The sequence below is a fragment of the Crinia signifera genome, chromosome 6 (genome assembly GCF_055691185.1).
Source record: "Crinia signifera chromosome 6, ASM5569118v1, whole genome shotgun sequence".
NCBI classification, from domain to species: domain Eukaryota; kingdom Metazoa; phylum Chordata; class Amphibia; order Anura; family Myobatrachidae; genus Crinia; species Crinia signifera.
In genome coordinates this window covers 35,440,957-35,468,292 of record NC_139222.1, presented here as the reverse complement: position 1 = coordinate 35,468,292, position 27,336 = coordinate 35,440,957, and the positions used below count along the sequence as shown (strand labels likewise).

At 43.4% G+C, this 27,336-nt stretch overlaps 1 protein-coding gene across 6 annotated transcripts in view; it reads right to left on the bottom strand.

The window, feature by feature from the left end:
* Positions 1-2,946: 2,946 nt before the first annotated feature.
* LOC146007524 (uncharacterized) overlaps positions 2,947-27,336 on the bottom strand; it is a 40,324-nt gene continuing 15,934 nt past the window's right edge. For 4 of the 6 annotated variants that reach the window (XM_083145957.1, XM_083145956.1, XM_083145961.1 and 1 more), the window contains exon 5: positions 2,947-3,014. In XM_083145957.1, coding sequence (XP_083002083.1) covers positions 2,986-3,014 — 29 coding nt within the window. In that variant the 3' untranslated portion in view covers positions 2,947-2,985. Of the gene's footprint in view, positions 3,015-13,642; positions 13,675-14,116; positions 14,152-27,336 lie in introns of those variants that run through there. The other 2 variants (XM_083145960.1, XM_083145959.1) reach the window with 2 other exon arrangements.

Sequence of the window (27,336 nt, the reverse complement as noted above, 5' to 3'; positions counted from 1 at the left end):
AGGATTAGAAGTGGAAAATTTGCAAACCAGTGGGATTTTATTCTCTTCAGCCCTGGGCTTAGGGGTAAGGAGGTCATTCCTATTCAAACCCAAAACCTGCTTCTTAGTTTCCTCAAGCAATGCTTTATCATACCTCCTGTTCTCAAATTTTTGTACAACCTTGTCCAGGCTTTCAGGGACCTTCTCCCTGTCACTGGTGATCCTAGCTGAACGGATCATCTGCGACAGGGGGAGTCCCCTTTTCAGGGCCTTAGGGTGGAAACTGGTCGCCTCTAAAAGAGTGTTACGATCAGTAGGCTTACTGAAAACACCAGTGTGAATGACACCATCGACAATAGTCAAATCTACATCCAAAAAGTTAGCTCTCTTCAAGTCACATGTATAGGTAAATTTAATAAAGGGACTTGAAGCATTGATGCCCGTCATTAACAGGTTGAACCTTTCGGCCCCACCTGTCCACAGCACAAAGACGTCATCAATGTATCTAGTGTACATTAAAATGCAATCACTAATTGATGGATCTGAGAAAAATAAATCATGTTCTGTCTCAAACATGAATACATTAGCGTAGGAGGGTGCCACAGAAGATCCCATGGCACACCCCCTACGCTGTACGTAAAACTCGCCGTCAAATAGGAAGTAATTTCGACGGAGAGTCAATTCAAGCAATGACAGAAACAATCGATGGTCAAATTGAGCATTATCAACATTGGTGTTAAGAAACCTCTGCATGGCTCCCAATCCCCCCTCGTGAGGTATCGACGTGTACAGGCTGCACACGTCGAGACAACACATCAAGGTCCCTTCAGGGACAGCCTCAAGTTCTTTGATTTTCACCAAGAACGATGTTGTGTCCTTGAGAAATGTGGCCTGTAATGGAAGAACAGGTTGGAGGATACTGTCCAATAATTGGGACACTGGCTGCAGCAGAGAATCTCGGGCCGAGATGATAGGCCTCCCTGGTGGTTTAGTGGGATTCTTATGAATCTTAGGGAGTGAGTACAATATGGGGACCCTAGGATGCTTCACGCACAATGATTTCCAGATTTTGGTTGGAATAAGTCCATCCTGATGTGCTTTTGTCAAAACCCTGAATAGCTCATTTTGATATTCAGGGGTCGGGTCCTTCCTCAACTTCTGATAGACCAATAGGTCACTTAATTGGCCCACAAGTTGACTCCGATAGTCCTCAAGGTTCATAATAACAATAGCCCCGCCTTTATCTGCGGGGCGTATTATAATCGAATCATCCCCCTCCAGGTTCTTCAATGCTGCAAGTTCCTCTTTGTTCAAGTTGGGGCGGACTGCCCGGGGTGTAGCGAGGAAACGAGAAACAGAGTCCTCCATTAAGCGAGTAAAAGATTTAATTGAGCTATTATTTGAAATTGGGTCGAATTTAGATCACCACCTTCTTTGTAAACGGATCAAATATGGAGGTGTCATCCTTCTCTGTTGACCGTTGGAAGTGTTCCTTCAATCTAAGGCGTCTAGAGAACTGGTGCATCTCCAACTTCCAGCTGAACTCGTCAAAGCGGTTAGTAGGCACAAAACTAAGACCCAAATTCAAAACTCTTTCTTCCACTGCTGTAAGGGGATGGCTTGAAAGGTTGAAAGTCAAACTTTGAGTTTGGTTGCAGCTACTAAGGCTGCTTTTCGTGCCTCTTTTACCCTGGCCCCCTCGACGGGTGGGCGGGCGTTTGCGCCTCTGGGGCGTGCTTCTAAAGGGACACTTCCCGTAGGGGTTGCGTCCTCCATATCAGACACTCTGAAGTCACTGTCACTACTGCTTTGTTCTGTGACAGGTTTCCTGGTTTTGCCTTTATTCCAAGGTCTACGTTTTCTTTGGCTCTGTTCACCAAACGCGGAGCCCTCGTTGCCATACAGCCATCTGTATACTCTGTTTTCATCGTAGTCCGTATCCACGGCACATTTCTTTTGGTTCTTGAATTTGATCAGGTCACGGTAATATTTATCACATTTGTCTTCAAGTTTTTGTAGCCAGTTAGAGTTTTTCTCCACATTCCAGACCTCTTTGTATTGGTCTTGGAAAGAGGACATCTTTTTCCTGGTGACGGTCAGTTCTCTGTTAGCCTCCTCTACGACGAGAATCATTAAGTCGAAAGCACACTTATTCAGTATTGCTATCCACTTTCTAACAAATTCAGGGTTGGTCCTGCCAATTGTGGGGACATTCCTCACTCGGAACCCCCTTGGTATTTTACGCTCCTTAAAGTATCCTGCTAAGGACGCGCTGTGTAATTTGAAGTCTGTTTCTCTACGTCGTAGTCTAAACATTTGGGATAGTAAATCCTACAAATTAGGGGCCAATTCAGGGAGCTCTACCACCTCCTGGGCTAGAATGTCCTCAATCTGGGCCACAGTAAAACTGAAGACTTCACCCCTCGGGGTGGCTGCCGGGCCTGCATCAAACTCCTGATCTATCCTGATAACGTACTGCCCGTGCAATCAGATGTTATTAGCACGCAGATGTTAAACGCACACAATAGAGGTATTGTACTTGAGGATTCTGTGTAAATCAATGATTTGTACTCCAAATCTGCGGTGCCATACGACTAGTATGAGACTCCAAACAAATGGCTCTCACACCCATAAACAATGTCCACTGGTAGTCGGCACTCACTATAATAGTGAATCTAGGTGCACTTCCACGAAAGAAAGTAATCATCCAAAATAAAGAGGCACTCTGATGTAGTGAAAAACAAAAGGCCGTATTGTAGCGCCAAGAGCTTTCGGGGTCCAAAAGCCCCTTCCTCAGGGCACAGCAACAACAACCAAACATACCCACATACCCCAAATAAATACCCTTACCTGTCCTGAAGCAGTCCGATTTTCGCGCCAGACGCCGGCGTCCTGCCCGCCGGAAGTCGTCATCTCTGTACTTCCGGTGAGACGCAGTGACAGCGGGGAGCGTTCATGCGTTCCACCCACCTTCCTGTTTGCGTTCCACTGTCGCCATGGACGCGATCAACCCGGCTGGGTCCCCCGCCAGGCGTCTATAAGACACAAAAAAGGGCACGGCAGTTGTTAGCACAGGCAGGTGCATTACATCAAACAGTGCTAAAGTAAACATAAGTGCAAGAAACACCAAAAATACATAAAGATACATGTACATAGTGGCCATAACGTACAATTACAGGAAATACAATGTAACTACAATCCAATATACAGAGACACCTGATGTCAAATGTCAGCGAGGATCACACATAACGGTCTGAACAGAGCAAGGAATCAGATACGGGGTCCGTAGACCTACCCCTCATGTCAAACTGTTCCAATTTATTTTTTCATTGAGACCACCAGGATTGGTGGTCCCAAGCCTGTGTTCAAGAATATGAGACCCATTGTGGCATTCTCCCGTGGTAGTAATCTTAGGGATAGATTAGTGCGCACAGACATCACCGAGATGGGCAAAAAGAGATGTCCCAATACCTATTTTAAAGCCCCGGGATGTTATAAATGTAGTGACTGCGCCACTTGTAAACTTCTTATCCCCTGTAAAAACTTTAAGCACCCTCACAATAATAAGATCTAGGACATCAGATTTGTGTTGGGGTGTAATTCTACACATGTGGTCTACATAATAATTTGTCCGTGTGGACTGTATTATGTAGGCCAAACCACGTGCAAATTTAAAGAACGCATGGGGGGACATAGGTCATCTATTGGGCTGGCATTGAGGGGTTGGGTTGTGGACCAACCTGTGGCCCGCCATTTTAAGGCCGCTAATCACCCGTTAGATTCCCTCCGCTACTTTATGATTGACCATGTTCCTGCTACCCTTAGGGGAGGGGTTCGGGCAAAAACATTGCTGATTCGGGAATCACAATGGATTTTTAGGCTTGGGACCACCAATCCTGGTGGTCTCAATGAAAAAATAAATTGGAACAGTTTGACATGAGGGGTAAGGTCTATCTGATTCCTTGCTCTGTTCAGACCGTTATGTGTGATCCTCGCTGACATTTGACATCAGGTGTCTCTGTATATTGGATTGTAGTTACATTGTATTTCCTGTAATTGTACGTTATGGCCACTATGTACATGTATCTTTATGTATTTTTTGTGTTTCTTGCACTTATGTTTACTTTAGCACTGTTTGATGTAATGCACCTGCCTGTGCTAACAACTGCCGTGCCCTTTTTTTGTGTCTTATAGACGCCTGGCGGGGGAACCAGCCGGGTTGATCGCGTCCATGGCGACAGTGGAACGCAAACAGGAAGGCGGGTGGAACGCATGAGCGCTCCCCGCTGACTGTCACTGCGTCTCACCGGAAGTACAGAGATGACGACTTCCGGCGGGCAGGACGCGGGCGTCTGGCACGAAAATCGGACGGCTTCAGGACAGGTAAGGGTATTTATTTGGGGTATGTGGGTATGTTTGGTTGTTGTTGCTGTGCCCTGAGGAAGGGGCTTTTGGACCCCGAAAGCTCTTGGCGCTACAATACAGCCTTTTGTTTTTCACTACATCAGAGTGCCTCTTTATTTTGGATGATTACTTTCTTTCGTGGAAGTGCACCTGGATTCACTATTATAGTGAGTGCCGACTACCAGTGGACATTGTTTATGGGTGTGAGAGCCATTTGTTTGGAGTCTCATACTAGTCGTATGGCACCGCAGATTTGGAGTACAAATCATTGATTTACACAGAATCCTCAAGTACAATACCTCTATTGTGTGCGTTTAACATCTGCGTGCTAATAACATCTGATTGCACGGGCAGTACGTTATCAGGATAGATCAGGAGTTTGATGCAGGCCCGGCAGCCACCCCGAGGGGTGAAGTCTTCAGTTTTACTGTGGCCCAGATTGAGGACATTCTAGCCCAGGAGGTGGTAGAGCTCCCTGAATTGGCCCCTAATTTGTAGGATTTACTATCCCAAATGTTTAGACTACGACGTAGAGAAACAGACTTCAAATTACACAGCGCGTCCTTAGCAGGATACTTTAAGGAGCGTAAAATACCAAGGGGGTTCCGAGTGAGGAATGTCCCCACAATTGGCAGGACCAACCCCGAATTTGTTAGAAAGTGGATAGCAATACTGAATAAGTGTGCTTTCGACTTAATGATTCTCGTCGTAGAGGAGGCTAACAGAGAACTGACCGTCACCAGGAAAAAGATGTCCTCTTTCCAAGACCAATACAAAGAGGTCTGGAATGTGGAGAAAAACTCTAACTGGCTACAAAAACTTGAAGACAAATGTGATAAATATTACCGTGACCTGATCAAATTCAAGAACCAAAAGAAATGTGCCGTGGATACGGACTACGATGAAAACAGAGTATACAGATGGCTGTATGGCAACGAGGGCTCCGCGTTTGGTGAACAGAGCCAAAGAAAACGTAGACCTTGGAATAAAGGCAAAACCAGGAAACCTGTCACAGAACAAAGCAGTAGTGACAGTGACTTCAGAGTGTCTGATATGGAGGACACAACCCCTACGGGAAGTGTCCCTTTAGAAGCACGCCCCAGAGGCGCAAACGCCCGCCCACCCGTCGAGGGGGCCAGGGTAAAAGAGGCACGAAAAGCAGCCTTAGTAGCTGCAACCAAACTCAAAGTTTGACTTTCAACCTTTCAAGCCGTCCCCTTACAGCAGTGGAAGAAAGAGTTTTGAATTTGGGTCTTAGTTTTGTGCCTACTAACCGCTTTGACGAGTTCAGCTGGAAGTTGGAGATGCACCAGTTCTCTAGACGCCTTAGATTGAAGGAACACTTCCAACGGTCAACAGAGAAGGATGACACCTCCATATTTGATCCGTTTACAAAGAAGGTGGTGAGATCTAAATTCGACCCAATTTCAAATAATAGCTCAATGAAATCTTTTACTCGCTTAATGGAGGACTCTGTTTCTCGTTTCCTCGCTACACCCCGGGCAGTCCGCCCCAACTTGAACAAAGAGGAACTTGCAGCATTGAAGAACCTGGAGGGGGATGATTCGATAATACGCCCCGCAGATAAAGGCGGGCTATTGTTATTATGAACCTTGAGGACTATCGGAGTGAACTTGTGGGCCAATTAAGTGACCTATTGGTCTATCAGAAGTTGAGGAAGGACCCGACCCCTGAATATCAAAATGAGCTATTCGGGGTTTTGACAAAAGCACATCAGGATGGACTTATTCCAACCAAAATCTGGAAATCATTGTGCGTGAAGCATCCTAGGGTCCCCATATTGTACTCACTCCCTAAGATTCATAAGAATCCCACTAAACCACCAGGGGAGGCCTAGCATCTCGGCCCGAGATTCTCTGCTGCAGCCAGTGTCCCAATTATTGGACAGTATCCTCCAACCTGTTCTTCCATTACAGGCCACATTTCTCAAGGACACAACATCGTTCTTGGTGAAAATCAAAGAACTTGAGGCTGTCCCTGAAGGGACCTTGATGTGTTGTCTCGACGTGTGCAGCCTGTACACGTCGATACCTCACGAGGGGGGATTGGGAGCCATGCAGAGGTTTCTTAACACCAATGTTGATAATGCTCAATTTGACCATCGATTGTTTCTGTCATTGCTTGAATTGACTCTCCGTCGAAATTACTTCCTATTTGACGGCGAGTTTTACGTACAGCGTAGGGGGTGTGCCATGGGATCTTCTGTGGCACCCTCCTACGCTAATGTATTCATGTTTGAGACAGAACATGATTTATTTTTCTCAGATCCATCAATTAGTGATTGCATTTTAATGTACACTAGATACATTGATGACGTCTTTGTGCTGTGGACAGGTGGGGCCGAAAGGTTCAACCTGTTAATGACGGGCATCAATGCTTCAAGTCCCTTTATTAAATTTACCTATACATGTGACTTGAAGAGAGCTAACTTTTTGGATGTAGATTTGACTATTGTCGATGGTGTCATTCACACTGGTGTTTTCAGTAAGCCTACTGATCGTAACACTCTTTTAGAGGCGACCAGTTTCCACCCTAAGGCCCTGAAAAGGGGACTCCCCCTGTCGCAGATGATCCGTTCAGCTAGGATCACCAGTGACAGGGAGAAGGTCCCTGAAAGCCTGGACAAGGTTGTACAAAAATTTGAGAACAGGAGGTATGATAAAGCATTGCTTGAGGAAACTAAGAAGCAGGTTTTGGGTTTGAATAGGAATGACCTCCTTACCCCTAAGCCCAGGGCTGAAGAGAATAAAATCCCACTGGTTTGCAAATTTTCCACTTCTAATCCTGTGATTCAGAGAGCCACTAAGGCTCTATGGCCTATTGTCAGCACAGACAAAGACCTCCCTGTGTTCAAGAATATGAGACCCATTGTGGCATTCTCCCGTGGTAGTAATCTTAGGGATAGATTAGTGCGCACAGACATCACCGAGATGGGCAAAAAGAGATGTCCCAATACCTATTTTAAAGCCCCGGGATGTTATAAATGTAGTGACTGCGCCACTTGTAAACTTCTTATCCCCTGTAAAAACTTCAAGCACCCTCACAATAATAAGATCTAGGACATCAGATTTGTGTTGGGGTGTAATTCTACACATGTGGTCTACATAATAATTTGTCCGTGTGGACTGTATTATGTAGGCCAAACCACGTGCAAATTTAAAGAACGCATGGGGGGACATAGGTCATCTATTGGGCTGGCATTGAGGGGTCGGGTTGTGGACCAACCTGTGGCCCGCCATTTTAAGGCCGCTAATCACCCGTTAGATTCCCTCCGCTACTTTATGATTGACCATGTTCCTGCTACCCTTAGGGGAGGGGTTCGGGCAAAAACATTGCTGATTCGGGAATCACAATGGATTTTTAGGCTTGGGACCACCAATCCTGGTGGTCTCAATGAAAAAATAAATTGGAACAGTTTGACATGAGGGGTAAGGTCTATCTGATTCCTTGCTCTGTTCAGACCGTTATGTGTGATCCTCGCTGACATTTGACATCAGGTGTCTCTGTATATTGGATTGTAGTTACATTGTATTTCCTGTAATTGTACGTTATGGCCACTATGTACATGTATCTTTATGTATTTTTTGTGTTTCTTGCACTTATGTTTACTTTAGCACTGTTTGATGTAATGCACCTGCCTGTGCTAACAACTGCCGTGCCCTTTTTTTGTGTCTTATAGACGCCTGGCGGGGGACCCAGCCGGGTTGATCGCGTCCATGGCGACAGTGGACCGAAAACAGGAAGGCGGGTGGAACGCATGAACGCTCCCCGCTGACTGTCACTGCGTCTCACCGGAAGTACAGAGATGACGACTTCCGGCGGGCAGGACGCCGGCGTCTGGCGCGAAAATCGGACGGCTTCAGGACAGGTAAGGGTATTTATTTGGGGTATGTGGGTATGTTTGGTTTGTTGTTGCTGTGCCCTGAGGAAGGGGCTTTTGGACCCCGAAAGCGCTTGGCGCTACAATACAGCCTTTTGTTTTTCACTACATCAGAGTGCCTTTTTATTTTGGATGATTACTTTCTTTCGTGGAAGTGCACCTGGATTCACTATTATAGTGAGTGCCGACTACCAGTGGACATTGTTTATGGGTGTGAGAGCCATTTGTTTGGAGTCTCAACTTTGAACCTATACAATACAGTTTATACATGAAAAGAAACATAGATTAGCAATGCAGGCTCGGCTAACATACAACTGGCACAAGTAAGGAAATATATCAATTACCGTCAAGAGGAGCGAATACCACAACCGGACAGGGGTTCCCCAAGCACTTGTCATGTGTGTTCTGGCTAGATCACACATCTCTCTCAGATCCCGGCAACAAACTATATAGTAAGGGGGAGTGGGGACAAGCTGGAATATTATTGGATGCAGAAAGGGGACTGGGCAGGTGGTCATTGGCCCTCCACATCACGGGTACGATTTTCTGTCCATGAGAATCTCATCCGACCATGCCGCTTCTTTGTTCAGGTATTTGGACAGAGACTGAAAACCAGTTTGAACTGGGGAAATGGTCTATGTTTTTCTACACACAAAGGTTCATCTGATAACATTGATTTAGGTATCTGTAAGGCCCAGTAGAGTGATTATTTCATCACACTGACCTCGGCAACTGGTGACGGCAATTGTAACAGAACAAATAGAAAATACATACAGAGAGTTTCGTGCAAACAGAAAAAGACAAAAGGGAACATATGTTTAAGAATTTACCATTAATGTTTCACGTCTGACCTTGGTAGTTACGTTTAAGCTAATAAGACGCAAATGGCGTAATGGAATTGCGCAGAGGGCGGTCGTAATACCTTAATGGCATAGAGATGCAATTTCGATTTCTACAGTCCATCTAAGAAGGATTTTGTCAGAAAGAGTGAACTAGAATAAAGGCCCTATATACCACATACCTGAATATAAATAATACAATGTAGGAATAGAAGTGTCCGCTGTAACAACCCCATTCACAGACCTATTGCGCCAGCTCTGCAGCACAGCTGATATCCGTAAAGCCTCCTAATGAAGTCCGGACAAATGAGGTGAAACGCGTAGGTGGAACGCCTCCACCGCAGCAGCACTAATTCACCATTATTAATGTAAGCCTGTATTTACTTTTCTTTCATTGCTAAATCAATGTCCTGAAGCATATGGGAGTCATTGCTTATGTCCACATGGTACTGTCACACTGAGGCACTTTACACTGGATCATAATGTGAACATTTTAACCCATTTGCGACCTACATTTTTCAGTGGTACTCAGCCAGCATATGGCCTGCGTTTAAAAGATGGTGGTGGATGTGGCCACACGTAGAACTTTCTTATGCGCACTACGAATCATCAGATTATCCACCGGGATGCACATTCGCAGCCTCGTGTTTTGGTCTGAATCGGCCCTACAGACCATTGGGGTTTGAAGTGCCTACATCAGTAACTTTCATGTAAGATACCTAAAGCTACATTTGTGCATCGCGCTGTGTACTGTCGATCTGCCAACCACCTTTACAGAAGCCGGGGATGATCGGCAGCTGAATTAGGCAGGTGCATGGAGCCGCAGCAGGAACGCACGGAGGCTGTAGGTGAAGCACTGCCTGGAAGAATATAGTCCTATAGTAAATACATGAAGAAACAGGTTTTCTTTCCCTAATCATGGACTGAACACCCGCCAGACAGAAACCCTTTATTCCTAGGACAGATGACTCAAGAGCCAAGCTGTCAAAGAGACTAGCTAGATCCAGGTGTTGACAGGGTCCTTGAAACAGTAGGTGTGGACTTAGGGGCAGCGGAAGAAGATCATCCACTGCAAGTGCCAATAGGTCTACAAACTGTAGCTGACGTTGCGAGAATTAGAGGTCATCTGTCCGGTTTGAACTTGTGGATGACTCTGGGTAGTAGAGAGAACTGAGGGAAGAGATATACCAGTCTGAAATTCCATTGCACTGCTAGAGCGTCCATGAAGGCAGCTTGGGGGTCTCTTGTCCTGGCTCCCAACATGGGAACTTTGTTGTTTTTGTTTATTGACCGCGCTCTGGTTGTAAGCTGCTCCAATTCTAAAGGTACTTGTGGGGTTTGGTGCTCGGAGCGCTAAAGATAAGTGCGTATGTATTATGACTTTTGATAACTTTAAAGCTTAGCCATTGTATTTTGTTATAATAATCAATAATGTTTCAATAGAAGGAAGAATTCTTAACATATTAGCTTGTAACTGCAAAGAGAAAGTACCTGCACTCTGGTTTCAGAGAAGTACCACGTCAGCTATCTGCGCTCAGAGTCAGACCAGACAGCCAGAGACCACAAAGATAGATGTGCTAAGAGATTGTAGCTCAACAGACATGCAGATAGGAAACCAGAGCTGTATGAAACTATAAGATTAGATTAGGGACGCTAGACATTGCACGTACTCTTATGTTATCAAATGTACGGGGGGGGGGGGGGGGGGTTGTAGTAGTCTGTACGCCCTGTGTTGGGCAGGATATGTGTGGGCGGCCAACTATGGCTGCATATAAATATGTGAGCAGCTCCCAATAAATTTCAGAATGCTTTGAAGACATAACTGGATGGTGGTGTCTCTCCTCATTGTGTTCTCACCAATGCATTGGTAAAAGATATCTGAGAGGTGACCTGATTAATTGAAGGGATTTCTTAGTGCTTCAACAAGCGATATCAGATGGGGGCTCGATTTGCCGGGATGACACATGAAAGGATCGACATCTAATGGCACACTTCTGAACTGGAAGGATCTCTGAGACTCTGACACAACCCAGGTGAGTAATGGATTGATTTCAGTCTGTTGCTCAAGTCAGACTCTTTGAGTTTCATCTAGTATTTTGTAGAAAACTATACATTTCCTGTCTTTCCTTGCTGTCATTATAGTAACCCAATTAACTGGTCACACACCCCAGGGTAATTTGAGTTGTATTGTAGTTGTATTGTATTATTTCATTTTCAAGATATAATAGACTACATTGCTGCTATATATGTTTATATGTTTTATATGTGTATGAAAGTTTGGACCAGCCTTTATGGGGTTTGTTAGTTAACTGGACACTGAGGTTTTGGTCCGCCTGGCGCCTCAGTCGACAGTTTGTTGTGTCTGTGTCAAGTAAACGTTGAAAAATATTGTTTTAAAGTTTAAATCAAATGAGTGTAAAGTGTATAAGGGCTGTTAATTAGTCCATAGGTACTCAAAGACCACCCTTGGCACTTGCTACCATAGGCTTGACCTGTCTCTTGTCAACGGTGGCCCCTGGATGTTCCTAAGGAACCGTACCAGCTCAGCCTTTACAATTGATCGCATTATTGTCATGTCTGTATAAGTCAAACGTGGTTGAATGACTGATCCAAGTACTTGCCTTTACCCTATAGGCACTTGTACCCATTGTACAACCAGCATTGTGTTGTGGTATAAACCAGTATCCAGTTTCAGTTATTATGCAACTTTATCCAGTGTTTTACAAAATAGAACACCTTTTAAGATAACCATTTCAGAAAAGGAAAAGGTTTTAACAGTTTGTTGTTATTGTGGAATGTCATTTGAATGCAGAGTTATTGTCAGGATATATAATTCTATCATATCCTTCATGTTTAGACAAATGGCCCATTAATCATTGCAATAAACCAACAGTTTGTCCAAAAGGTTTTCAAGAATTAACAGAAATTAAATACGGTGTTAAGATTTCAAATATCATAGATGTAGGATATCTTCCTAATGTAAAACCCAGACAAATTAAGTGGGTAAATCTTCAGAAGTAAACGGAAGAGATTGAGAAAGTCAGTGTCTAAACAAAAGTCAGCCAGTGATACACAGTTTACTTCCCGCACAACTACACATCCCGCTTCACCGCAATTGGATACGGCCAATACCCATAGAGCTTAATTACCTCTATCGGAGGGAACGGGAGTAAGATACAGGAGCGCTCACCTACAGAAGTTGTTGCGGAATGGGAAGGTAGGAAAAGGTAATAAAATCATTAATACCATTTTTAAGAAGGCTAATTTTCTCAAGTAAGGGACATTAGATCCACAGCAGTCTTGGAAAAGATTCCAAGTCACAGATGGTCATTGGATACAGAGGAAGAAGGGTTATTTAGACACTGTACAAACATGGCAAATTGTTTCACAAGAAATTGATGTAGGAAAAAAGGTCTGAACAGGAAGATTATATGACTGATATAATGCCACCACCGTATGTTCCAATAATACATAATACTGTTGACAATGTTGAAATTGTAGCGGTGGGGTCATCACAATTATTAATGCCCACAAATGTAGAACAAAAGACACCTGAAAAACGTTATTTAAAAACACTAAGTGCTTCAGAAAAACCAGAAGATACACTAAGCCTTAAAGATGTAATCCAAAAATACCCTGTTTGTGGGGAATGTGTTCCGGAGGGCAGTGAAAATGGTCGATTTTGTAATATTGACTTGATGCAAAGGAGATTATGGGATTACAATACTAGTCCCAATAGAAATGGTAGTCCAAAATCAAGATTTAACATACCTGGTAATGAATACCAAATAATGCCTGTCAGGGTGAATAGCCATCCTAACCCTAGACATACACCTAATTTAGGACCTAATGATGTTGGCTATGTTGCAGAAAATGTAGAACAGGAAAAGTACATACCATGGTTTCCCTCAGATATTATGCGCATTGTAAATGATTTACCAGATATCAGAAAGAGTCCAGCAAAATTTGAAAAGAAAATCAAACAAGAATGTAGTATTTACAGACCATGTTGGGTTGATTTAGAACAGATTCTTAAAGGTTCCATAGGGACAGGTGAATTCAACACTGTTCAAGCCATAGGTGTTCAGGCAGCAGCAGGTGATAGAGGGGCAATTGAGATAGTCCCTGATCCTTCTAATCGTTACAATATAGCATCAGGCAAACAGTTGTTATATAGAGTGCAATACAGATGTGATCAGATTAGAGACACTGCAGCAGCAGAGCCTGATTTGGTGCAAAATAACCTCACCATAAGACAATAGTATAACAGATTGTCAGTCAGACATGAAAATGAAGGATTTTCCCCTTAACAGAGGCAATAATGTCAGACTGTTCCAACTTCTCTCCTTGTAAATGACTAATTTACACCTGTACCTAATGAATTTTTAACCTCACCTACATGTCCAGTGAGTCTGCTTGGAGCTGATATCCTCAACATCATGCAAGTTACTTTCCAATATACCTCAAAAGGGATCAAGTATACCAGTAATATTCCAGCTGCCATGAAGCCCAACATTGAAGCTGCAATCGAAGTTTACCTATTACAAGAAACTGCCACAGGGGTAAAATGCATTTAAGTAGAGTTTTATACAAGGTTCTAGCGGAAAACAACACTCAAGGTTACACCTATTTTGTTATGTTATGTTTTAAGTAAAGGTAGATGTTTATTAAGAAACCATTATTTGGCCAGCTGCGTTGTTTTCTTCTTCCCAAATGGGGGATGAATATATATATATATATAGCCTTGGAAGTAGAATATACAACGGGGCGGCACTCAAACGGATTTCTCACGTAGAATAATTGCAGACCGACAACTGCTTAGGTCTGACGTTTCGGTAATTTAATACCTTTTTCAAAGACACAAATACATGAAAAAACACTTACTTATATAGAAGATATCACCAGTGACAAGTCCCGGCGTCTCCACGCCCGAGCCCACGCCGGCGCACGCATCTGACGTCACTGGACGGTGTCCTCAGTACAGGCAGCTGCACGGCTTGGGCCGTTGCTATGGTGACCACCGTAGACCTGTAATCAAAATAGAAACAATGTGTAAAAAAACGTGAGACACTTTAGCAGACAGTACATGTATACATTAGGTACGCATGTGGAAAAAGATAAAGAGAGCAAAGCAGACAATATCAATAAAGATTGCAACAAATAATCAGTTGTAACACATCGCCATGTGTACTGCCAAAATGTATAAAGCTAATCAGCTGAGCTTTGGTGGGGAGGGGGAGAGAAGGGAGGCAAAAATATGAAAAACATTACATGGTCGACACGATTAGAACCATGTCGACTACAATGTCAACCCTCTAATATAAGGCTACAAGAAGCAATTAAGAGATGAATATTCATTAAGCCCAGCGGGGGCAACAGCATTCAATTTGAAAATCCATTTAGCTTCAAGCTGTAAGAGCTTCTTGTTGCGATCCCCTCCTCTCACACTCGCTTGAACCTGGTCTATCATCTTATATTTTAGAGTCGGCAGTGGATGTCGACAGTCTCTAAAATGTTTGGCCACTGGTTGATCAGAGGAAACACCGTCCAATGCACTTTTAATAGAGTGACGGTGCATGGCCATACGCTCCTTGAAGGTTCTGCTGGTTTTGCCGACATAAATGAGTCCACAAGGACAACGTATTATGTAGACCACGAATCGACTCGAGCATGTCAGCACTTTGTTAATCTTGTAACGGTGACCCGTATAAGGATGAGTGAAGGAGTCCCCTTGTTCAAGGTATCCACATGTCACGCATCCCGTACACTTATAATTACCAGGCTTCTTGGTAAGAAAGTGAGTTTTTTTGGTGCCACCCAGATGAGTAACATCAGTTTTAACTAATTTGTCACGTAAATTAGTCCCTCTCTTGTAGCAGGGCATTACCCCCATTTCTTTTAACGCTGGCAATTCAGGATCGTGACATACCAGCGGCCAGATGTTTTTCACAGTATTAGTCAACACGGAGCTAGCCGTCGAATACGTGTTGATAAAAGGCATGCGTTTCAAGGAATCAGATTTCTGTTTAGCTCTCAATGTATCTTCCCTAGGGATAGATAATGCCTTCTCCTTAGCCTGTAGGAGGGAGTCGCGGTTGTATCCACGGCTTTCAAATTTTTGGACCATGATATCCATCTGGGAAGCTGCAACTTCTCGATTGCTGCAGATCCTTCTTACCCTGAGCATTTGGGAGTATGGCAACCCCAATTTAGCTGATGGAGGGTGATGGCTTGATGCCTCAAGCAGGGTATTACGGTCAGTTGTTTTACGGTATACAGATGTCGACAATATCCCAGATGCATTAGTAATTTCAACATCCAAATAATTGATACATGTCTCGCTATACGAGGCCGTGAATTTGATGTTGGGGTCTGTGCTGTTAGCATACAGAACAACTTCCTCCAAGGTTTGCTGTGAACCGGTCCAGACGATCAGAATATCGTCGATGAACCGTACATACAGGGCGATGTTAGCTGCTAAGAGGGGATGTGACAAAATAAGATCTTGTTCCATTTGGAACATGTATGCATTAGCATACGTCGGGGCTACGCAAGAACCCATTGCGCAGCCCCGACGCTGCAGGTAGTAGCCCCCATCAAAAAAGAAATAGTTCCGGGTTAAGGTGAGCTCCAACAGACGCAGGTAGAACTCTACCTCCGGACCATGAAAGTTCAAATTATTGCTGATGAGATTTCTTGTAGCTGACAGGCCGTCACGGTGCGGGATATTAGTGTAAAGGCTTACCACATCCAGTGTACATAGTACCGTGGACTGTGGCAAGCCCCCCAAAGCCTCCAGTTTGAGAATGAGATCCGTGGTGTCCTTCAAAAAGGTTTTCTGAGACTGGACTACTGGCTGTAGATGAGCGTCCAGGTACTGCGAGATGGTGTAATATAGAATACGTTGTCCTTGTGGACTCATTTATGTCGGCAAAACCAGCAGAACCTTCAAGGAGCGTATGGCCATGCACCGTCACTCTATTAAAAGTGCATTGGACGGTGTTTCCTCTGATCAACCAGTGGCCAAACATTTTAGAGACTGTCGACATCCACTGCCGACTCTAAAATATAAGATGATAGACCAGGTTCAAGCGAGTGTGAGAGGAGGGGATCGCAACAAGAAGCTCTTACAGCTTGAAGCTAAATGGATTTTCAAATTGAATGCTGTTGCCCCCGCTGGGCTTAATGAATATTCATCTCTTAATTGCTTCTTGTAGCCTTATATTAGAGGGTTGACATTGTAGTCGACATGGTTCTAATCGTGTCGACCATGTAATGTTTTTCATATTTTTGCCTCCCTTCTCTCCCCCTCCCCACCAAAGCTCAGCTGATTAGCTTTATACATTTTGGCAGTACACATGGCGATGTGTTACAACTGATTATTTGTTGCAATCTTTATTGATATTGTCTGCTTTGCTCTCTTTATCTTTTTCCACATGCGTACCTAATGTATACATGTACTGTCTGCTAAAGTGTCTCACGTTTTTTTACACATTGTTTCTATTTTGATTACAGGTCTACGGTGGTCACCATAGCAACGGCCCAAGCCGTGCAGCTGCCTGTACTGAGGACACCGTCCAGTGACGTCAGATGCGTGCGCCGGCGTGGGCTCGGGCGTGGAGACGCCGGGACTTGTCACTGGTGATATCTTCTATATAAGTAAGTGTTTTTTCATGTATTTGTGTCTTTGAAAAAGGTATTAAATTACCGAAACGTCAGACCTAAGCAGTTGTCGGTCTGCAATTATTCTACGTGAGAAATCCGTTTGAGTGCCGCCCCGTTGTATATTCTACTTCCAAGGCTATAGTTCCCAGGAAGGCACCACGGTCGTTGATACTATTTGTTGGGAGTGCCGGATCCCTGTCCCTTCTATATTTGGACGAGTGAAGTTGGCCGCAACCTCTCCACCAGTCTATCTTCAAGGCACCCACACACCCCAGCATTGAGAAGGACCATCACCCTCACCCTCACTCCCTTCACGGTATTGGAAAGTCACTGCCGCAGCACAGCATGGAACAGCGCGAGACGGAGGGCTTTACAAGGGTAGTTCTGCAGGATGGACGGGTCCATACCTTCTCGGACTCAGACGCTGACCAGATTCTGGCTCAAACAAGTTTGGCCGCAGCAGGCGGTGAAGAGCCGGTTGATCGCCTTTATGCCCAGCTGTTACGCTTAAAAAAGCGAGAGATTGATTTCCTTTTACACAGCATATCACTGTCAGATTATTTTAGGGATCGGAAAATCCCTAGGGGCTTCCGAATTAAAAATGCTCCCACGATAGGACGGCATAACATTGACTTTTGTCATAAATGGGCAGCTATCCTTAATAAAGCGTCCTTTGATCTCATGCTACTTGTTATACAAGAGGCCACTAGAGAAATGGAGTTGGCCAAAGAAAAAATTGTGGCATTCGATACAGTGCATAAGCAGACATTAATCGATGACAAGTCTGAAGATTGGATGGCGAAACTCAGCACGCAAGTAGAAAAATATAAAAAGGAGCTCATCCAATTTAAACGTGATAAGGTGGCGACGGTGAACCGCGATTACATGGAGAATCGGGTGTATGAGTGGGCAAACAACCCCACTGGCAACACACAAACTACAAGAGGCCGTAGGCGATACCCTGCAAGAGGACGGAGAAATGCATCCAGGGAAGCCTCCAGTACTGGCAATTCTTCTGCAAGTGATATGGAACAGAGTGCAGCCTCCACCAACTCACAAAGGCCCCCTTTAGGGGTGCATACCAGGGCCCAACTAGGAGTCCTGGGCATCGCACCCGTAGAGGGCATCAGTGGCAACGCAACCAGGAAACAAGGCAAAAGAGGGAACAAGTAGTTTTCAACCTTTCTAAGAGAACTCTAACACCTGATGAACTCTCAGTCCTTAACCTGGGTTTATCGTTTGTCCCGACTACGTACTTTGATGCCTTTACAGGGAAAGTGGAGCACTTCAAATTTGCCAGATCCCTGAGGCTGAAGGAACACTTTGGTCCAATTTCCAGTACAACGCCACTTGGAAGTCCTGCCAGTAAAAGCACCTTCCAGTTTTGATCCCCAATCAAGCAACCCCTCTATTAAATATCTGACACGTATGCTTGACCAAGAGGGCTCAGCCATCACCAAACAGGCGCCCAAGCATCGGTGCAATTTATCCAAACCACAACAAACAGCCCTGAAGCAACTACAAAGCTATGATGACATAGTTATAAGGGCAGCTGATAAGGGGGGTGCCGTTGTGGTTCTTGATGTGAGCTTCTACAAAGAGGATGCTCACAAGCAATTGGCGGATCCTATGGTTTATGAGCGTTTGGAAGCCGATCCGACCAATAAATTTAAACTGGAGGTCGACACAGTGTTGAAAAATGCCCTTGACTCAAACATCATCTCCAAAAAATGCCGGGACGCTCTCACCACTCATCACCCCATCACACCGTTATTGTATACCTTGCCAAAAATCCACAAAAATCCACAGCATCCCCCTGGCAGACCCATCATCTCTGCCAGGGGTTCTCTATATTACACCATCTCGCAGTACCTGGACGCTCATCTACAGCCAGTAGTCCAGTCTCAGAAAACCTTTTTGAAGGACACCACGGATCTCATTCTCAAACTGGAGGCTTTGGGGGGCTTGCCACAGTCCACGGTACTATGTACACTGGATGTGGTAAGCCTTTACACGAATATCCCGCACCGTGACGGCCTGTCAGCTACAAGAAATCTCATCAGCAATAATTTGAACTTTCATGGTCCGGAGGTAGAGTTCTACCTGCGTCTGTTGGAGCTCACCTTAACCCGGAACTATTTCTTTTTTGATGGGGGCTACTACCTGCAGCGTCGGGGCTGCGCAATGGGTTCTTGCGTAGCCCCGACGTATGCCAATGCCTACATGTTCCAAATGGAACAAGATCTTATTTTGTCACATCCCCTCTCAGCAGCTAACATCGCCCTGTATGTACGGTTCATCGACGATATTCTGATCGTCTGGACCGGTTCACAGCAAACCTTGGAGGAAGTTGTTCTGTATGCTAACAGCACAGACCCCAACATCAAATTCACGGCCTCGTATAGCGAGACATGTATCAATTATTTGGATGTTGAAATTACTAATGCATCTGGGATATTGTCGACATCTGTATACCGTAAAACAACTGACCGTAATACCCTGCTTGAGGCATCAAGCCATCACCCTCCATCAGCTAAATTGGGGTTGCCATACTCCCAAATGCTCAGGGTAAGAAGGATCTGCAGCAATCGAGAAGTTGCAGCTTCCCAGATGGATATCATGGTCCAAAAATTTGAAAGCCGTGGATACAACCGCGACTCCCTCCTACAGGCTAAGGAGAAGGCATTATCTATCCCTAGGGAAGATACATTGAGAGCTAAACAGAAATCTGATTCCTTGAAACGCATGCCTTTTATCAACACGTATTCGACGGCTAGCTCCATGTTGACTAATACTGTGAAAAACATCTGGCCGCTGGTATGTCACGATCCTGAATTGCCAGCGTTAAAAGAAATGGGGGTAATGCCCTGCTACAAGAGAGGGACTAATTTACGTGACAAATTAGTTAAAACTGATGTTACTCATCTGGGTGGCACCAAAAAAACTCACTTTCTTACCAAGAAGCCTGGTAATTATAAGTGTACGGGATGCGTGACATGTGGATACCTTGAACAAGGGGACTCCTTCACTCATCCTTATACGGGTCACCGTTACAAGATTAACAAAGTGCTGACATGCTCGAGTCGATTCGTGGTCTACATAATACGTTGTCCTTGTGGACTCATTTATGTCGGCAAAACCAGCAGAACCTTCAAGGAGCGTATGGCCATGCACCGTCACTCTATTAAAAGTGCATTGGACGGTGTTTCCTCTGATCAACCAGTGGCCAAACATTTTAGAGACTGTCGACATCCACTGCCGACTCTAAAATATAAGATGATAGACCAGGTTCAAGCGAGTGTGAGAGGAGGGGATCGCAACAAGAAGCTCTTACAGCTTGAAGCTAAATGGATTTTCAAATTGAATGCTGTTGCCCCCGCTGGGCTTAATGAATATTCATCTCTTAATTGCTTCTTGTAGCCTTATATTAGAGGGTTGACATTGTAGTCGACATGGTTCTAATCGTGTCGACCATGTAATGTTTTTCATATTTTTGCCTCCCTTCTCTCCCCCTCCCCACCAAAGCTCAGCTGATTAGCTTTATACATTTTGGCAGTACACATGGCGATGTGTTACAACTGATTATTTGTTGCAATCTTTATTGATATTGTCTGCTTTGCTCTCTTTATCTTTTTCCACATGCGTACCTAATGTATACATGTACTGTCTGCTAAAAAGTGTCTCACGTTTTTTTACACATTGTTTCTATTTTGATTACAGGTCTACGGTGGTCACCATAGCAACGGCCCAAGCCGTGCAGCTGCCTGTACTGAGGACACCGTCCAGTGACGTCAGATGCGTGCGCCGGCGTGGGCTCGGGCGTGGAGACGCCGGGACTTGTCACTGGTGATATCTTCTATATAAGTAAGTGTTTTTTCATGTATTTGTGTCTTTGAAAAAGGTATTAAATTACCGAAACGTCAGACCTAAGCAGTTGTCGGTCTGCAATTATTCTACGTGAGAAATCCGTTTGAGTGCCGCCCCGTTGTATATTCTACTTCCAAGGCTATAGTTCCCAGGAAGGCACCACGGTCGTTGATACTATTTGTTGGGAGTGCCGGATCCCTGTCCCATATATATATATATATATATATAATGGGAAGAAGAGAGATCAATGAGTTAATTACACATGATGAGGTCATTGGCAACATTAATTAGAACATGTCTTATATACAGAAATAAATTTGCTGGGTCAACATTAGTATTAGTACCAGAGTTTGGTGTTGATTGGAAGCACAGCTTCAGGTACACCTAATGCACATTCACAAACTGTAATAACATTGATGAAACATAGGAGGTTTGCAGTTATTAAATGCCAAGATCATATTAGACAAATTGATCTTGTTTCTAGGGGTAACGAATGATTGGTTGGTTGACATTGTTACTAGGGAGGTCCCTCACATGTAATGACACATATAACAATAATTGATTGTTTGGTTTTGTTATTATATTAAGATTGATTTACTAAAAGATTATCAAAAGGGAATAGTAACTCTTCAAAAAAAAAAAAAAAAAAAACTGACATTTATTAGATGTTATAACAGTGTATTTGGATAAAGTCAGAAAATAAAAGAGTAACATCAAAATAATTACCGAGAGTTATAAAAATGAATAAAGCCAAATGGCAAAGTAGTATTATTTGTTTAAGAAATAATTAAGAGACAAGGGTGTTTATGAAATAAATTAAGATAAAGCATTTGTCACATTTGTAGAGGTTACAAATCGATATTATTGATTTTATTCAGTTACAGAAAAGAAGGTTTATGTACGTATATGAAAGTGCTTATATGTTAAGAGGTATGGCCTGAAGTGTCTGAAATTGAGCAGTTTACTGCCAGAAAAGGATTTTGCAAGAATTGGTATGTAGATATGGTTTATCAAGTGTCATAGAAAATGACCAAGGAACAAATACAGTATTATAGGGAAAGTTTTTCAAATAATGTGTGAAATGATGGGAATGGAATCAAAAATACATATGTCTTTATATCCAAAGGTGGTTAGGACGGTATCTTACAAGGGAGAAAGGAGTGGCATGACCAGAAGCACTGCACTAGTGCTTCATAGTATTTATACCACACCTGGGCCTCTGCTTAACCTCTCTCCACATAAATTCAGATGGCAGACCAGATAAGATACGGTACTGATCCAAAGACTGACTTTGAAATTGCATCATCATTTGACTGTTCAATATGTTATCCACTTATTGAAGCAGTTACAAGACCTTCGTCGAGTTCAACAGGAGATCCAACGTCTTCTTCATTTGGTCCAGAGCACGATACACAGCCTGGAGACCATGTTATGGTGAGAAGTTTCTTGCATTCAGGTTCCTTTGCAGATACACAGCCTGGAGACCATGTTATGGTGAGAACTTTCTTGCATTCAGGTTCCCTTGCAGATTGATGGGACAGACCTTAGCAAGTATTGCTGACAACAGATACAGCTATGAAAGATGCTGAGAAGGACATTTACCTGGATTCGCAGGTCGCATTGCAAAACGGTGAGATGTTCAAGTTTTAAAATCACCAAAGGCTAAGCTGTGTGCATACACAGAGACTTTAATAGAGTTCTTCAATCAAGATGGAAAGCATTGTTTATAACTGACTGTATACTTACGGGACAATGTTAAGGACAATATTCAAGTTGCGTGAGTGGAGTAATCATGGAAATTGCAGTATTTGAAAGTATCGAAGATGTGAGTGTCCCCTCCAATGGTGCCAAAGCAATAGATACAGGAGATATAAGGAAGTACACCCCTTACAGATGGGAAACGATCCTCTTCTCCAAAGTACGACCACAAGTTTTAATGCTCACAATTTCCGCCAAATGGTACCAATGGGGATTGCAGTATTTATAATTATCTACTTTGGAGAGGGGCCCAGTCGAGGTTCATGGTCTGAGTACAGTACCTGTCCATTAGTATGGATAGGGGTTATTTCACGAAGTCCAATTCCTTTGTCCCTTCTAAGCAGGTCAACAAGAACATTTAAGGATATTTATAAGGAACAGGGTACAACACCCTTTGAAAGATGAATTTGTGATTATTGTACTTCCACCAGAGGAGAAAGATATACTCTGATGTATGGATAACATGGTATATTATTCAAAAGAATATCTAAGTCGACGGTATCATTCACTGTATGGACAGGTAACTAATGCAACTGATTGTTGAGTATGCATTAACACACCATTGATGAGTAATAACATGCCAATGTCACCACGTTTCATATAAGGAAATACTAAATAGTTTCTTTTGGAAATTTGTGGGGAAAAAAAGGATTGTGATTTATATAAGATATCATTAGTTTGTTTCAGCAAAATTATAAGTGAGATGAAACTAGATTTTAGGTAAACAGAGGAATGTACACACTTCCACTACCAGGAAATGCCATACAAGATAAAAGTTTATGTAGGATATTGCGACAAAATTGTTACAATGCATACGCCATACAGTATGTTCTGCTGAACCATGTGCAAATGTTTTTTAAAGGTTTTCGGTTTATCGTATGCACCTTAGATTGAAATGATAAAGTATTTGAGTTTACACTACATATGAATGTTCCAGAGTTTAAAGTTATAAGTTAGGAATAATGGTTTTCACCATAGTTCTAGAAGTATGATGTTCTTTTTCTTTATGCTAAAACCAAAATTTATAATATTGGTTGAAAATATGGTTTGAAAAGATTACCAATAAAGTTTGAAGATTTTGCTATTTGGGAATAAAGAGAATATATACCAAAATCTTATACAATAACCCATGATGAGTTGAATGAAGTCTTTTCACAGGTCAATCAACATCTAAAAAGAGACATTAATCCGGTTATTAGGAAATATATTCCATTTATCGATTCTCCAGTAAAAATCATATGGATACCACCTTGGAAAATATCTGTACATATATATGGAAATGGTGGTTATTTGGACAATCAGCAAGAGACTATTGAGTTTGCACAAGTTATGGACAATGTTACGGAACTTTATAATGACATTTTTAAATATGATGGACATGATCTAAAAGCTAAAAGCAATGAAATATTACAACAATCATTTCGGACTGCATCTCATTACTCAAAGTTAAGTTTGGATAGGAAAAATGTATAATTTACTAAGCCCCGAGCCAGACAAAGTAATTTACTGATGTTTTCTTTTAAAAGCTGTTGGAATTGCAATTGTACTATATCTGTGTTTTAAGATACTGCTTTGCTGTTTTTCAGTTTGTCAAAAACGGATAAAGAAAGCTTGTGAATCCTCTAAATATAAATCATTGCAGAAGAGTCTGGTAAAAAAAAAAGTCCAACAGCAGTCTACCTTAATGGAGATGCGCCAACAGTCCGCCAACTGGAAACAGCCAAGGACCAACTCACTTGATAGGGTGTAGCATCCTACTTGTGGAAACAAAGCCATGTTTCTTTTTTATGCCATTAGAGTAGACTGTTATTGCTTAGACTTGTTGGGCAGAGAGATTGTAATACCAGATAATTCTGTAGTGTTTGATTATTATAAAGACGTGGGGAAATGATAACTTTAAAGCTTAGCCATTGTATTTTGTTATAATAATCAATAATGTTTCAATATAAGGAAGAATTCTTAACATATTAGCTTGTAACTGCAAAGAGAAAGTACCTGCACTCTGGTTTCAGAGAAGAACCACATGTCAGCTATCTGCGCTCATCTCAGAGTCAGACCAGACAGCCAGAGACCACAAAGATAGATGTGCTAAGAGATTGTAGCTCAACAGACATGCAGATAGGAAACCAGAGCTGTATGAATCTATAAGATTAGATTAGGGACGCTAGACATTGCACGTACTCTTATGTTATCATATGTACGGGGGGGATTTTTTGTAGTAGTCTGTACGCCCTGTGTTGGGCAGGATATGTGTGGGCGGCCAACTATGGCTGCATATAAATATGTGAGCAGCTCCCAATAAATTTCAGAATGCTTTGAAGACATAACTGGATGGTGGTGTCTCTCCTCATTGTGTTCTCACCAATGCATTGGTAAAAGATATCTGAGAGGTGACCTGATTAATTGAAGGGATTTCTTAGTGCTTCAACAAGCGATATCACTTTTTATTGCTCTTGAAGACCAGACAGGTCTTCAAGAGCAATAAAAAGTCATAATACATACGCACTTATCTTTACCGCTCCGAGCACCAAACCCCACATGGGAACTTTGCTGTTGTGACGTGAGACCATGAGGTCTACATCTAAAAGGCCCCATCTGTCTACAAACAGCTGAAAGACCTTTGAATGAAGAGCCCACTCTCCCGTGTGAACGTTGTTCCTACGGAGGAACTCTCCCAATTCAGTACTCCTGGGAGGGATATTGTGGAGGTGTCCGGATGATGTAGTTCGAACTTGAGAATATGGGCCACTTCCCCCATCGCCACTGGACTGGGGGTTCCGACTTAGTGGTTGAGGCAGGACGCTACAGTGGCACGCTCTGATTGAATTTGTACAGAACTTCCATGGAGAATGTCTTTTGCCGACATGAATGCTTTGAAGATGGCAAGGAGCTCTAACATGTTGATTGAGAAGGTGCTCTGCTCCTGAGTCCAGCACCTTTGAAAAGGTATGCTGAACCCTCACTGCTCCACAATCTCAGACTTGCATCTGTGGTGAACAGTACCCAGTTCAAAGTCAAGAATGTTCGACCCTTGTTCAGGTTCGACGGGCATAACCACCACAGCAGGGAAACACAGACCGAAGTTGGGAGGACCACTGTCTGGACCCTCATCAGGTGATTTTCTCTGTTCCATCTGGAAAGGATCAGGTGCTGCTGGGGCCGTGAGTAGAACTGGGGGTGTATTGGACCATACTGAAGGTCAGTACCATGGACTGTAGCACTTTTGTTGTCGAGTGAATAGACACTCGGGGTTGAATGTAATAGGTCAAGAGAATCAGAAAGTGAGAGATTTGTCTCAATATTGTCCGAAGGCAAGAAGATCCTTTGCACTCTGGAGTCCAATAATGGCCCCAAATGCACCATCCGCTGTGAGGGAGGCAGGAACGACTTTTTCCAACTGATCACCCAACTGCGATCTTGAAGAAAAGCAATGGTCGTCTGAAGGTGAAGTAGTAAGATCTCAATGGACTGAGCCAGAATAAGCAGGTCATCCAGGTAAGCCAATATCCAAATTCCTCGGCAACTGACCTGCCATAACCATTATAATTTTAGTGAAAACTCTCTGTGCCATCGAAAGGCCAATGGCAGAGCTTGGAATTTGTAATGGCTTGTATAATAGCAAACCAGAGAAAAATGTGACAATTCGGTGCTATAGGGACGTCCAATAGGCATCCTTGTTGTCCAAGAAGGCTGAATAATTCCTAAGTTCCAAGGCCAAGACAATTGATCGGAGAGTTCCATGTGGAACCTGGGTGCATGGATAAACCTGTTCAGGGATTTGAGGTTGAGACTGGGGTGACGAGACCCTTTGGTTTTCAACGGAATAGTAACCCATGCCTTGTTTTGCTGAAGGGACAGGAAATAGGACCCCTGCAGCCTGTAATGCCTCTGCTCGGACAGAATCTTACGGAAAGCATGTGCAAATGAAATGAGAACAGGGTCGTTGGAAACTGATGGCGTACCCACAGGAGATTATGTCTTGACCCCATGCATCTGTGGTGAATTGGCACCACAGATCCAAAGATTGAAGAAGTTGGCATCCCACTTTAAGAGCTCCCAAGTAGAGGCCCATACCTTCAGGTGGATGGTTTGTTGTTCGAATTCTGTCCACCTCAGAAGTCTAACAACAAACCCTCTGAGGGTTGCCTGGGCTTGGACCCCGTGCCTGAAGACTGCTGCATAGGAGACTGTCCCTTTGACTTGCCGTGGGGATGAAAAGATCAAAAGGATGGCAGTGGTATAGTCGCTGGAGTAGAAGGCAAGAAAGCTGACTTGGTGACTACTAATGTGGCCACAATTACGTTCAACTCTGAGCCAAAGAAGAGCCCTCCTGCAAAAGGCAAGTCCTCTAGAACTTTCTTAGCATTGGTGTCTGCCTTTCAAAAACGCAACCAAATGGTCCGGAGCTCCACTACTGACATAGCTGAAACCTTCGATGCCAACTGTCCCATATCTAATGCTGCCTCTCCCAAGTAGGAGGCACTATGTTTAATGTCCATAATAAAAGATAGCTGCTCCTCAGAAGCATTGGTGGACTAAGTTTTCTCTAGAGCCTTTGCCCAGGTGTCAATAGCCATAGCAACCAAGGCGGATGCTAGTGCTGGTCTAATAACCGCTCGCTCGAGAGGAAAAAAACTGATTTGAGATCTGTCTCAAGATTTCTGTCAGTCATATTTTCGTAATGATGCTGATGGTAAACTACCTATACCGTCGGCATCATTACTAAAATAAAACTGGATGAAAGTACCAAGCAGGTGACTGCTGCGTCAACTTTGGGCATTCTGCTACTAGCATAGGATAAAAGGAGGAAAGTTTTTTGGGAACTTGGAACCTCCTACTTGGGGTAGCCCAAGCCTCCTGCATAAACAGTCTGCAATACGGGACAATACCGGAGTAAAATAAGCCAAATGTGGTTCTCTTAAA